The 13,107-nt window shown below is 46.0% G+C and overlaps 2 protein-coding genes across 5 annotated transcripts; both read left to right on the plus strand.

The window, feature by feature from the left end:
• Positions 1 to 7,344: 7,344 nt before the first annotated feature.
• Positions 7,345 to 9,563, plus strand: tceanc (transcription elongation factor A N-terminal and central domain containing). The gene is made up of 2 exons (XM_029521367.1): positions 7,345 to 7,415; positions 7,567 to 9,563. The coding sequence occupies exon 2, from the start codon at positions 7,572 to 7,574 to the stop codon at positions 8,538 to 8,540; it is 969 nt and encodes a 322-aa protein (XP_029377227.1). The 5' UTR covers positions 7,345 to 7,415; positions 7,567 to 7,571; the 3' UTR covers positions 8,541 to 9,563.
• On the plus strand, positions 9,283 to 12,515 carry LOC115055512 (ras-related protein Rab-9A-like). Of its 4 annotated transcripts, none has more exons than XM_029521380.1 (3): positions 9,283 to 10,120; positions 10,922 to 10,986; positions 11,081 to 12,515. In XM_029521380.1, exons 2-3 carry the CDS (start codon positions 10,965 to 10,967, stop codon positions 11,686 to 11,688), a joined length of 630 nt encoding a protein of 209 aa, XP_029377240.1. In that variant the 5' UTR covers positions 9,283 to 10,120; positions 10,922 to 10,964; the 3' UTR covers positions 11,689 to 12,515. The 4 variants fall into 4 exon arrangements, with proteins under 4 accessions (XP_029377240.1, XP_029377248.1, XP_029377266.1 ...); XM_029521388.1 differs by having other exon boundaries at positions 9,283 to 9,790; XM_029521406.1 differs by lacking the exon at positions 10,922 to 10,986 and having other exon boundaries at positions 9,286 to 9,790.
• The last annotated feature ends 592 nt before the right edge of the window (positions 12,516 to 13,107 follow it).

The raw sequence follows: 13,107 nt of genomic DNA on the forward strand, positions 1-13,107 counted from the left end.
AGGTCTTCCAAAGTTGGCTCTTATCCTTCAGAGGTTCAGAAAAGAGTTTTAATCAAACGGGATGCGTCACAATGTGGAGCATTTGTGACGGCTGATGAAGGTGAAGAAGTGAGAGCGACCTTTGTCCTTTTTCAACCATCTCCACTTCTGCATTTGCTCTCACAGAGGAGGAAGTGGGACCTATGACTTCCTGCTGCCGTAGCTTGGCAGGGGGAGGAAGAATCTACTGTACCTTCGGTCCTTACCCAGAATCCTTTGCATGAATTCAAGTGCAGCAGAAAGACAGGAAGTGTGACCCAGGCCTGATAACAGCGGGGGCGGCTATTTCTGAAAACGGCGAGCACAGAGCAGACAAGGAGGTGTCTGTTCTGTTTCCTGTTGGTTGTTTTGTCAGATGCGAGCAGCTGAATGTGTCTTTATGTGTCAAAATGAACTGTTTGTGCTCTGAGGTCGCCACACCGACTTAGTGACAGACAAAGATGCCTCTACACGGGCTCCTCAGATCAGATCGGATCGGGGACTTTGCAGCTTCGGGACACTTCTTCTCACGCAGGTGGTCCGTCATTTCTTCGCAGCACGAAAACAACGAAACGGCTCAGTGTCAGCACATCAGAGGACATCAGACATTTTGCTTTGTTTACCTGAAGTAAAGATTTCACAAGATGGCTGACCTGATAGTGTCCGGATATTGTTATTCAGCCCTCGTTGTAGTCAAACAGAGCTCGAGAGGCTGCTGCTGCTGCTGCTGACTCCACATCAGTCTCGCTTTGATAAAAACCTGATGTGGAATTTTGGCCCTCGCTGCCCCCTTCCTTCCTTTTTTCTTCCCCTGCGATGCCAAATAAGGCCAGTTTGCCACATCTGCTGAAATTCGAAGCCCACGTTGTAGCTGTCAGTCAGCGTCATGGCATTTGGCTCTGACTGAGAGAATGAGAGGAAGGAAAACAGCAGAGTGTGTTTGTGTGTTTGCTCTGCTGTCTTTATCCCCTTCTCTCTTACTATGAAACCGATGACATCATCTGCTTTCTTTCCCTCCTCCCCCTTTTCTCTCTGTCATCTATCTTTCCCCTCATTTTTTTCATTCTCCTGCCTCATATTTTTTCTCTTCTTCTTCTTCTTCTTTCACATGGTCACCGTTATGTAACTCTGTCGAGGCAGCCAGTGCGAGGTTGTGAACCTTTGCACCGCGCAGAGAAAGCATTTCCCCTTTTCCAGTCCTGGTCACAGCTGCTGTGTTTGACCAACTGTTAGTATCAGAGTGCTCACACTTTAACCCCGCAGTTCCTGCATTGTCACGTCCCAGCTTCTGATCCGTCTTTGCTTTGGAAATTAACTTCAAGGTCTTCTTATTCTGAAGGAAAGTGATGAGACGTTTTCAAACAGGAGGAGACGTCTCCCCTCATTTTGTAAACAAAGCTATTTAAACACAATATCAGACTACGTGACTGTTGTTGTTTTGTGGTACTTCCACAGTGTCTGTTTGTGTGGTTTTTGTTTTGTTTTGTTTTTTTTTTTAATGTATAGTTCCGCTTTGGGAGTGAAATAAGTGTGAAATGTAGGCTGAGGAGGAAGTGAGACGCAGTGTTGTGGTGAACCTCAGATCCACCAAATCAGAAAGGCCTCCAGTTCAAGACAGGCACGACCTGCGCTCAGCCGTCAGATGTCCTCCCTGAGAGTCGGGGCATCACGTCGGCTTTCATCCTCTCAGTAGAGTTTCGGGCCACAGATGCACATCGGTGATGGCCACATCCATCTGATACGTTGATCCATCAGGCGCCAGAAGGAGCTCCGCCTTCCACGTTGGCCTCTGCACTCCTGCGATGTGATTTCAAAAAATGAACACACGCTGTTGATGCTGAAGATCACCCAAATGTTTGGCTCTTCGAAGCGTTCTCAGATGTGCAGCATCATCATCCAGCACGCTCAGAAACACATTCCTAGCATTGTACAACAGTGTTTGTCGAGAGCTGCGTTTTTAAAATTCACTTTGTCGTGTTTTCATTTTTATATTTAACTTCAAACATCAGGTTCATTTGAGGCTGAAGTTATTTGGTTAAACTTCTTCCACTTCGGCCACACGTGACGTTTGATCATAAATATTGTCTTCATCTCCAAGTTAAGAACTCTCCTCCTTCTTCCTCCTTTTTCATTTTCAAGAGACAGGCTGTTTTGTGTATTTGTATTTTATGTGTATTTGTGTATTCAAAAGTGACTTAAATTGTGTGTTTGAGCATTTTAAAGCTCAAAAACATTTTCAGCGTTTCCAGTTTATTTTTGTTCGGAGCAAAGAACTGTAGGTGTCATTGCACCTCTTTGACACCTAAACTGTTCACAGCTCAGCTTTCTCATCTCATCTTTGCATGTTTGTGTATGAGAGTGTGTGTGTGTGTGTGTGTGTGTGTGTGTGTGTGTGTTTATTGATTACTCAAAGACAAAAACACTGAGGTGGTTGCTGCTCTCAGTTGGCCGCTGATGTCTTCACCACATGACCAAGAAGGAATTTGTGGGTGCATTTCTGAGCATGCACATAAACACAAAGAGAGTGATCACATTCCCGTGGCTCGTGTCCAAATCCAACCCAACAACACACTTCGTCCCACAGTTTCCTTCACACTTTGTTTTGTCTCCAGTCCCTCTTTTCAAACAGTTGGTCAGCCATCCCGATCCTCAGAGCTCAGATCGTGCATCCATCCACAGATACCGATAGGAGTAATGGAGGATGTGGGAGGGGAGGAATGTGTTTGGAAAAATCTGTGTGGAGGAGGAGAAAGAACAGAGAGGAAGGAGAAGAGCAGGAAATGAAGGAGAAAGAGAGGATGGGGATAAAAAAAGAAGAGGAGAGGGTAGAAGAGAAGAATGAAAGGTGAACGGGGTGATAAAGTGTCTGAACTGTGGGATATCTGGAATTCAGACTCCATCACCCAACGGAAATTAGCAGAGAGGTGGGGGAGGGACCGGGGGGAGGACACTGAAGGCTAAAAATGTAGGAAGGACAGTACATGCTGGCTCTGTCCTTTTCCGTTTTGGAGAAATACCTTTGAAAGATCTGCGTTTCCAGTCCATACTCTCACATTACAACCTGGAACTGTCCTGCAACTCTCACTTTAAAGAACAACAGAAACCTTTTCGGAGAGGAATTCAATGCATATTTATTCCTCCACGTATGAATATACTGCTGTTACTTAATGTTCAGCACCACCCTTCAGGACAAAAGCACCTTCTGTTCTTATCTCCGTGAGCCGGATCACGCCTGTTCAAACCTCCCTGTTCAGGTAGATATTTAACTGTGAGGTCAGAAAAACAACGACAGGAGCAGGACGTTTAGCTGCAAGACAAATGTGCTGTGACTGAAGCTCAGGCCAGCACATCATGTTTTATTTTCCTCACACAGAAATACTATAGAACTAACGACATATAAAGACTCACTGAACGCACAAAAGACTGGAACAAAAAAAAGCTGAATCCTGCTAAATGAAAGAACAAAGATAAAATGAAGTCTAAATTAGTCCTGCGGTCACGACTCTTTGTTAAAAGTCATGTCATCTCGCCGCGATGATAAAAAGTTTAGTTCTGTCCACGTTTGTGTTTTTGGTCTCATGAGTCACCATAAACTTGTTTCCTGGTAATTCTGGTCTGGCAACTTTGTCTTTGTTCCAAACATTTTATGTTGTCAGAGATATCTGTTATCAGCTGCGACATGTGATTCGGTAATGTGTTTACTCTCCAGACATAACGGCTGGTTGTCAGGTGAGCATATCTATTTTTACCCATAAACCCTTGCATGATGCGGGTTGTTTTGGACTTTCTCGGGAATGATGACTTGGTTGCGGCTGCAGGTCGAGCACACAGCTGAACGGCCCTGAGCCTCACCCCCTCTCCTCTAACGTGGAGATCACGTTACAAATCTTAGATGCTGCACAACTGCGAGCGACGTGGAAGGATGTGGTTATTTGCAACCCGCTGGAGGCCGTTCTCCCATGTGGGAGAGAGGGGGAGTTTCATGGGAAAACAAATGTGATGAATCAATGTGGATAATTGTTGGTGCACTGGAGGAGGGGGGGGGCATATGGTCACCACCGAGGAGGATTGGACCTTCAGTGCCAAGTAGAATGTAAAATCTATCAATCTATAGGAATATACATCTCAGGTCGCCTCCTCTGGGATGTCGGTCTAATGTTGCATCACTTCATCCATGAGGCAACATGAGCTCTAAAGTTTCCCCGCTATCAAAATAAAAGCATTAATTTGGCCTGTGCTTCTGACAACAGGCTGATATCACCGTGCTTCATTATCGGTCCTGCCATCCATCAGTCTTATCAGGGAAAGGACAATATTTTCACACACAGCACAAACCTGCTGTTATGGCTTGTGGTTGCACCTTTGGGGAGTCTCATTTCCTGCACGAGTACGACTATCAGCTACAGCCTGGGCGACATTTCTGCTTCTATAACCCCTAAAACAGACACACACACACAGAAACTTTGCTGTGTGTCAGTCAAAACACGATCGACCCTGTGGGAGAAAAGAAACACAGAATAACAAGCTCCACTCCTGTCATTTGAGATCAAGGTCATCGTTTGTGGGTCGGTGGGTGAGGAGGGAGCAGCCGAGCAACCCCCCACCTTCACACACACACACACACACACACACTGTCAGGAGCGTTATGCACACACAGAAAATAGAAGCTGATTTTGCTCTCACTCCCTGAAACAGTCACCCACTGTGTGTTTTTAAAACCATCCTGTGCAAAGAGCTGAAGAAAAATTTTATATTTAAGGACTGCATGAAAATAAATGTTGTGTAATCTCATTCACAACCTCAGTGTGTGTGATGTTAAGTGAAATTAGACAACTTTAACAAACACAACAAAAGAGATAAGACAGACAATACTTTCATTTGAAGTATTTTATCCGCAGAGACGGATGCTTTTCACAATGATGGTGAGAATGACTTTTATTGTGTTGTGTTGTGTTGTGTTGTGTTGTGTGTTCTGCAGTTGTGCTTGGAGTGTTTGGGGGTTTTCAGGTTGTGTGTGTGTGTTCGTGGGGGGGGCTAGGTGGTACTTACCATGTTGTCATGAATGTCTGTCCATGAAGAAACTGATCACTTTAACAAGAAACACTCCCTCCTCCTCTTCCTCAGGATTTCTCAAGCTCAGGGTGGGGTGGTGTGTGTGTGTGTGTGCGTGCGTGCTCGTGTGTGTCTGTGCTCATGTGTTACACGCCGTAAAGTGTGGCGTGGTCTGCACAAGAGGCGGAGACAACAAAAGCAGGATGTGATACAGCAGGACTCCACTTCCTCGCAGCGCTCCATTGAAGTCAGCGCAGCGCAGAGAGCGCCACCCGTTGGCGAAGCTGCATCGTGGAGTTGGCGTGCTGGTAAAATTCCATTCACACAGATAAGGAGCACACAAGTGCAGACAGGCCTCAGTGAAATTATGTGATAAGATCTGAGGAGCCTTTTTGGTGTTTTCGGGAATCCCAGCCATGTGCGGCGAGACGAACAAAAGGCAGGGGGGCCGGCAGTGTGCGACTTTGCTTGTTGCTTTTTGGTGTCCAACATTCGATCACTGAAGGCCCAGCTGGACCCCACCCATGTCAACACAAACACACACACACACACACACACACAGAGGCAACACAAAGTTTCAGCTGGGGGCCAAAAGGTCACAAACTCAGTGCGCACTTTACGCACAACTGCAAGAAACCTCCAGTTACATGTTGAAAGTCCCACCTCCCACACGCACGCCGACATTAAAGGCCTCACACTGTTTGGACGGAGCAGTTAGACATTAACTCTGCTAAATGCCTCCTGGAAGCTTTAACTTCCATTTGGGGTTTTAAAAGCTGCTGCCCGAGGACGTGGGAGCCAGAGGCTGTTACCCAGAGAGACGCCCTATCAGCGTTCCCTCAGGGCCTCTGCTGCTATTTGTCCCAGCTGTGTGTCTCTTGAAAGCATTTTTTATTTTTAATATAAGGTAAGAGGGTGATGTCATTCTGCTGGTTACATAATGACACCCTGCTCATCTGTTCATGTCGTGGATGCATCCGTGCGTGAATAATATCATGTTTAATTTGACAGGCGACCATTTTAGCTTTCCAATCACAGTGGAGTCGTTCCAAAGGGACGTTTAAACGGATGCTGATCTCATTTCTGTATTTTCCCGTTCTCTGAATCAATTAACATAAATGATGTTAAAGATATTTATATATATATATATATATATACACACGATACGTATCAATGTCAGCCATCTGTATCTTTGAACTCAGAGATACAGTGCAATACAAAAACACATATAAATGTGGTATTCCTTCCGCCGGCACATGAGTCAATCATTTCCTTCAAACAGAGCAATGTAATATAAAACACATCATATGTTGTGTATTTGATTGTGTTGCTCTGTGTGCAGGTTGAGTCAGTCATGCACAGTGTTGGCTGCCGGCTCTCGGGACACAATAACAACTACCTGCACTCTTGTCTTCACACTGTGGTGGTTTTAATCCACGGAAACATCTCCTGTTGTAGCTCCATAAGCATGAATTATCCTCCGCACTCATTCATCTCCTTCCCTCACAACATGTAATTGCCCAACAGCTGAAAAGCTTCTTCATCTTGTTGTGAGATACCTTCCACTTTTAAATCCCCTTTTTCTTTTTTTATGCCAGGGTGTCAAGTCTCTGCACGCTGAGCCCAAAAATGCAGCTCTATCACGGTGCAAATCGGTCCAACAACTGTCCAGACAAAAGTAAAGAACGGTCACAACAACACAGATTAATCCACAAACGTATTTATGAATAATCCCTGAATGGATGGTTTAATCTGTGGGATCCCGGGTCATGCCCACAGCTCTTCCTATGTATTCACACTGAAGTTGCTCCAGTTTTGTCGTCAGCTCAGAGAATGGAGTTATAAATTCCGGCCAGGTTTCTGAAAGCCTGTCGTCATAACCTGTAAAGCTTAATGCACACTCACAAATCCAGCGCACAAAGGAATCAAATCCTGCTAAACATTCGGGACAAATCACCCAATCTCAGAACAACTGCTCACTGTCACACGATTTCCTGATGCTTGATTTTGATTTAATATCCAGATTTAAACAGAAAAACCCCAGGACAGAGTTAGAGGCCACAGACACTGACATTCATATCTAACCATCTGGATCAAGTCTTGGATTCATCCTGAGCACCATTTCTTCAACAAGTTTGGAGCAAGAAGGTCTTTTGTATAATTCTGCTGACTGAAGGCCTCCATGACGGCATCGATGGGTCTGCTTCTTTGGGGCTGTATCGCCACCTAGTGGAGGTTTTTGGTTGTTTTTCCTGTTTGCAGACAGTTTCAACATGGCTGCTCCCATGTAGACGTTTTCTGGGCCTGCTGTGTGTGGAGAAGCACCAAACCATGAAGAATCTCAGGTAAACTGAGCCCAATGCCCTCGAAAGAACATTTTAAAGACATCACGTCACTCTGGAAACTCTAATTTTCATGTTTGTGTTGATTGCTACTTTCCCTGCAGGTTGATTGTTTGAATCTTTTTGAGTTCTTAACTGTTGAATCTGTCTGTAGCCACCATGGATACCAAGGAAATCATCCACAGCGCGCTGCAGATAGAGAAAGTGACTGCAGACAGAAGCTACGGGAACATTTTGACCCTCCTCGCTGACCTGGATGAGTCTGAGGTCACAGCAGAGCAGCTGGAAAGGACGGACATCATCAAAGTCCTTTACAGGCTCCTGAGAAGCTGCTCCGACGACGGCGTGAAGAAGAAAGTCAAGAGCCTGCTGTCAAAGTGGAAGAGACAGTACAGGAAATATCGATGCACGGAGGAAAGCAAGCAGCCGGAGCTCTCTTGCACGGTTTCTTCATCACTTGATGGAGTTTTAAATCAGGAGGAGCTCCCTTCTGGTTCAGCTCTGAAGGAGGAAGTGTCATCCACAGCGGCAGAAAATGGCCTCCAGGTGCCGACTTCCACCGGAGAGAGCGCATCAGCATCTTCTGATTTCCAATCTATCAGAAACAAATGTGTTCAGCTCCTGGTCGCGGCCCTTTGCCCTGAAACGACTGATCAGGAAGCAGCGACACATCTGGCTGGACACATCGAGCGTCACATCCACGACCTCCACGCATCCAATCAGGTCAAATACAAAACCTGCGTGAGGAGCAAGGTGGCCAACTTGAGGAACCTTAAAAACAGCCACCTCCGTCAGGGGCTGCTGAGCGGCTCCCTGTCGCCCGGAGACTTCGCCCAGATGTCAGCGGAGGAGATGGCCAGCGCCGACCTCCGCCGGCTCAGAGAGGAGTACTCCTCCCGGGGCGTGAGCGAGAGGCAGCTTCCTCGAGGGGTGGAAGGGACCCGGACGCAGAAGATTCGCTGCAAAAGGTGCGGCGGCTCGGACTGTGAGGTGTCCGAGGTGTCCAGGGGCGCCCTTTTCCTGCCTGCGTGGGTGAGGCGGGGGGGCCCTGATGAGGATGCCATGACCTTTGTGACCTGCAGCGGATGTGGGCAGCAGTGGTACCACAGTCGCTGGGTCTGCCTCTGAACGCTGACTCTGAACTGTCAGACAGACGTTGGGAAACCATAGAAATGGGACACGGGCCGAAAAGGAAGTTCAGCATTTTCCACAACCATGAGGCACGCCGAGGACAGGACATTCCTGCTGGATGAACTCTGTGCTTGTGGTTTAAACAAGATGCTTTCAGGGGATGTCTCTTGTTTTCTTTGCATGGCTGAATGTGGCGGCCGGAGAGCCAAGTCGCCGCCTGTAACTGCGTCCATCAGCTCCATTCAGCTGCTTCTCTGCTCAGATCGACCTCTCCAGCTGACCGATGTGTCATTTTTCCACTTTAAGGAAACAAAGATTATTCTGGTATGTTATTTGGGCTGTGAATGGATAAATTCCTGAGCAAACATGCCCAGCCCCCCCAAGGCCTTCTACAATATCCCATTCATCTGGAGCAAACTGGATCCAGTAGATGAGACATGTGACCTCAGAGAAGGTCGAGCATGTGAGTCTGTAATCTGTGTGCTGGGCCTCGGGGCTGGACGTCCCCTGCCGCTCGGCTGAGGTGGCCCGAATCATCACATCGATCCGTTGACTGTGCAGTTTCAGTTCTGTCATAGCTGCTGTGGGTTGTTTTTTTTTTTGTTTTTTTTGATCATCTTTTTGTAACCAAGACGTACTTTAGATGTGCTTTCTAAAATTAACAGTGAGTTCTGTATTCATGCTCAGTTTCTGTGAGCGAGATGGGCCATTTATTTGGTGTGTTTGTGTTTTAAAGAGACAAACTTGTCCAAAGATAGCCAAACACACAGCTGGTGGCGGATTTCTCACCATCAGATAATTGTCCCTTTGGTTTGAAGCCCTTTTTAACACACAAACTTCTGTCATCTTTGCACGTGTTGTACAACAGTATTTATGAGAGCCATCATCATAAATTACACTCAGTGTGCTTTATTTGCAGCTCAGAAATAAGTTTGCCGTCATCCCAGCTCAGTTGTGTGTTTATTTCAGCAGCTGATTTGACCTTCTGAGGGTTCATTAAATGTAAAAATGGTCTCCTGAGCAGCATGAGTGGGACTGAGAGGTGAGTTTGGTCTGTCTAAGGGCTTTTAAACAGTGTGGAGGCTTTGACAGCTTCCAGGGAGGCGCATGACTGCCGGAGGGAGGCGGGCCGCTCCGGGTCACATGAGAGTCAGCAGCGGCCGCAGCGCGGTGTGACCGACCGACGGCTGCAGCTTCCCGGGATGGATGAGGGCAGTTTAACCGGAGAGCCACCACCAGTCTGACAGGTATGTTTAAAGGGGAGCCTGAGCTGCAGTCTTCCGGGTGAAAAACATCTGATTTTGTTTTTGGTTCTAACGGGGAAGTGAAGTCAGGAGCGCGCCGCGGCTGGGGTTTCCATTATCGGACAGCCGCGCTTTTTGTTCATTTCTGCCGCAACATTTCCGACAGAGTGGCCAAATCAACACAGAGGAGAGGTGAGATTTTAGTTTCAAAGCGAAGTGAACCCGAGCAGGCTGGAGGACTCTCTTTCCTGTAAATGTTGAACAGCAGCTGTGATTGAAAGGCGGGTGAAAACACCAACCACACCCGGGACTGAACAAACCACCGAGAAAAAGGTGAGAGTCATAAAAACACTGTGATAAATACATCATGTGATCAGCTGAATTTATTTTCCAGTAATAATCTAAATGTGAATCTTCAGCTGAATGAAGCACATGACTGCTGTGTGTGTGTGTGTGTGTCTCCCCTGTATTGCATTACCTTTTTCATTATTTATGTCCTTTTTTCTGCCAACATCAGGCCTGATCTGAAGATCTCAGGACAAAGGGGCCCCTCATTGGCTCATAATTGGGCTAAAAAAGTGCATTGCTGCCTGTTCATGTGACAAACTCGCTGCTCAGCTGATGTGTTCTCATGTTTTTATGGATTCAGACATCCAATAATGCTTTTTTTTTTTTATTGCTTTGAACATAACTGGAGCAGCTCACTCATTCATTCATGATTTGCTGGCTAACTTTTCGTCACATGACGGTGAAGCGTGAAGTTTAACTGGTGATTGACACTCGGACATCTTATTCTCTGAGCTGTGGAGGAGCTGATCCTCTTTATTTCCATCCCGAGGTGTCGGTGGGATAACTGTGGTTCAGCTGAGCCGCTCAGTGGGTGAACACTTGAAATGAAATGATTTCTCTCAGATTCCTGTTTTAAAAAGAAAGAAAAAGATCGATGGTCAAATATAAATAGCTTCATCTTGTCTCTGTGGCTGCTGAGTCGATTCAGCGGTCCACGTGAAATCTTTTCATGCATGTAGAAGTTATGTTGTCGAGTGAGGAGTCTGTTGACTGACTTTCATCAGAAAAAAATGATGTGTGAAAAGTGAACGCTCACTAAGCTGAAGCTTGTTTGTATTTCAACAGGAACTTTATCTGTCAGGCCAAAGGTGAAAGGTCAAGGATCAAAATGACACCGAATACCAGAGAAGGTCAAAGTGTGATTTTGGGTTTGTTGTATATAAAGTGAGATTTATTCTCATTATGTTGTGATGATGATGTTTTTGTTTTGCTGTCCCAAAGCAGCCATGACGTCCAAGTCAACCCTCCTGAAGGTGATCCTCCTGGGCGACGGCGGCGTTGGCAAGTCGTCCCTCATGAACCGCTTCGTCACCAACAAGTTTGACTCGCACCTCTTCCACACCATCGGCGTGGAGTTCCTGAACAAGGAGCTGGAGGTGGACGGGCAGCACGTCACCCTGCAGATCTGGGACACGGCGGGTCAGGAACGCTTCCGCAGCCTCCGCACGCCGTTCTACCGCGGCTCGGACTGCTGCCTGCTCACCTTCAGCCTGGACGACGGACAGAGCTTCAGCAACCTGGACAACTGGAAGAAGGAGTTCACCTACTACGCCGACGTGAAGGACCCCGACAACTTCCCTTTTGTGGTTCTGGGCAACAAACTGGACGCCCCTGAGCGACAGGTGTCCGGGGAGGATGTGAGGCAGTGGTGCCACAAGAACGGCGGACAGCCGTACTTTGAGACAAGCGCCAAGGACGCCACAAACGTGGCGTTGGCCTTTGAGGAGGCGGTGCGACGTATCCTGGCGTTGGACGACAGAGCAGATCATCTGATCCACAACAACACCGTGGATTTGGAGAAAAAGACTCACCCTGATTCATCCTGCTGCTGAGAGACTCTGCCAATGTCTGATTCCACAAAAGGAGAACTGCTGACCAGTCATGATATATTTTAGATAAAAACGGACAGTTTTCCACTTTTTTATCCCATCGAGTGGCTGAAAACGCTCCTGAAGCAGCTCATATTCATTCCCTTTTGTAAACATAATTCATAATTTAGATAAAAAAACAACAAACAAAACAGCTGTTTGAAATAATATTTCTCACATTTTATAGCTGTATTTGTTAGTGACGAGCCTCAGACATCAAAATTTAAGAAGGTTTAACAACATTTTTGACGTTTGAACCCACAAAGCAGAAGTTCTCAGATTATTTTCTGCCTTTTGAAGCACTGAAGTAGTTTTAGAAACACTCACTAACACATTTGAAATAGAGTACGAACCAGCTGCTGCTCCCAAAACGACCACCAGTGCAAAAAAAACAAAGTGCCTGAAAGTTTTACGATTTGCAATTTTACAGATTATTGATTCAAAGACCAAAAATAGAACATTTTCCAACTACAATGAACGCTTGACACCAAATATGAAGGTACTTTAAATCTGTGTGTGTCCGTCTGCTGTGTAAATCAGTGAGCTGTTTTTATTTATCTGTGCATTTTGATAATCTGTGTTTCTCCAAATAGGAGAAGTTAAGTTATTTTTGCCATATTTATGGATCACAGCAAAAAATCCCTGATGTTTTTGTGAGACGGGCGGAGTTTTCCTCCCCATAATCTGATTGTGCCCTCCCAGTTGTCATTGGCTCTATAAAGTTGTGTTCAAGTGGCTGCAGCCCGACCTTCTCCAAGGAAATGGAAAACGAAATAAAACCCGGAAGTGAGCTGAAAGAAATGGAGCCTGTGCTTTTATTTTGAAACACGTAACAGGAAGTGGCGCTGCTGGCTAAGTGCGGGAGCTTCACCACTCCTGAAACAAACTTCCGGCGTTTCCACCTGAGTCCAGGTAAGAACTGCAACGCTGCCTTTGCATGTGAGTCCTGATAAACTAAAGTCAGCTTCATTTCTTTTCTCACCGTTGGAGTTTTTTCTTTTAGAGCAAAAACAATCTGGTGCTTTTTCTTTATTATTATTGTGTTTGTGGTTAATTTTCCCGGCAGTCAGTGAAACAAAAGATTTGTTGTTTAAAAAGAAGGAACAACAACAACAACAACAACAACAGCAGCAGGTCCCTCTCAGTGATGCCTTGCCTGAAGGCCCCCAGGTAAAATATTTAGTACCTGATCATCATCTGGCCCTTTTGTTTTTGTTTTGTTGTTGTTTTCTTCTTTTTGTACACTTTTGATGAAAACCCAGTAAGCTAACCAGCTCAGTGTGTGATTTCAAATTTGGCCTTCCTTAAAAATATCTCCTCCTCTAAACATGATTTAAAACATTCAGTACATCGAGAAAGTCTTGAAATGGCCTCCACTTATCC

Source organism: Echeneis naucrates, chromosome 2 (genome assembly GCF_900963305.1).
Source record: "Echeneis naucrates chromosome 2, fEcheNa1.1, whole genome shotgun sequence".
NCBI lineage: Eukaryota > Metazoa > Chordata > Actinopteri > Carangiformes > Echeneidae > Echeneis > Echeneis naucrates.

Excerpts from the sequence above, each read along its gene's own strand:
- tceanc (XM_029521367.1), top strand. The coding sequence starts at position 7,572 with ATGGATACCAAGGAAATCATCCACAGCGCGCTGCAGATAGAGAAAGTG.
- LOC115055512 (XM_029521380.1), top strand. The coding sequence starts at position 10,965 with ATGACACCGAATACCAGAGAAG. Across the intron at positions 10,987-11,080 it reads GACACCGAATACCAGAGAAG|CCATGACGTCCAAGTCAACC; the intron begins GTCAAAGTGTGA and ends GTCCCAAAGCAG.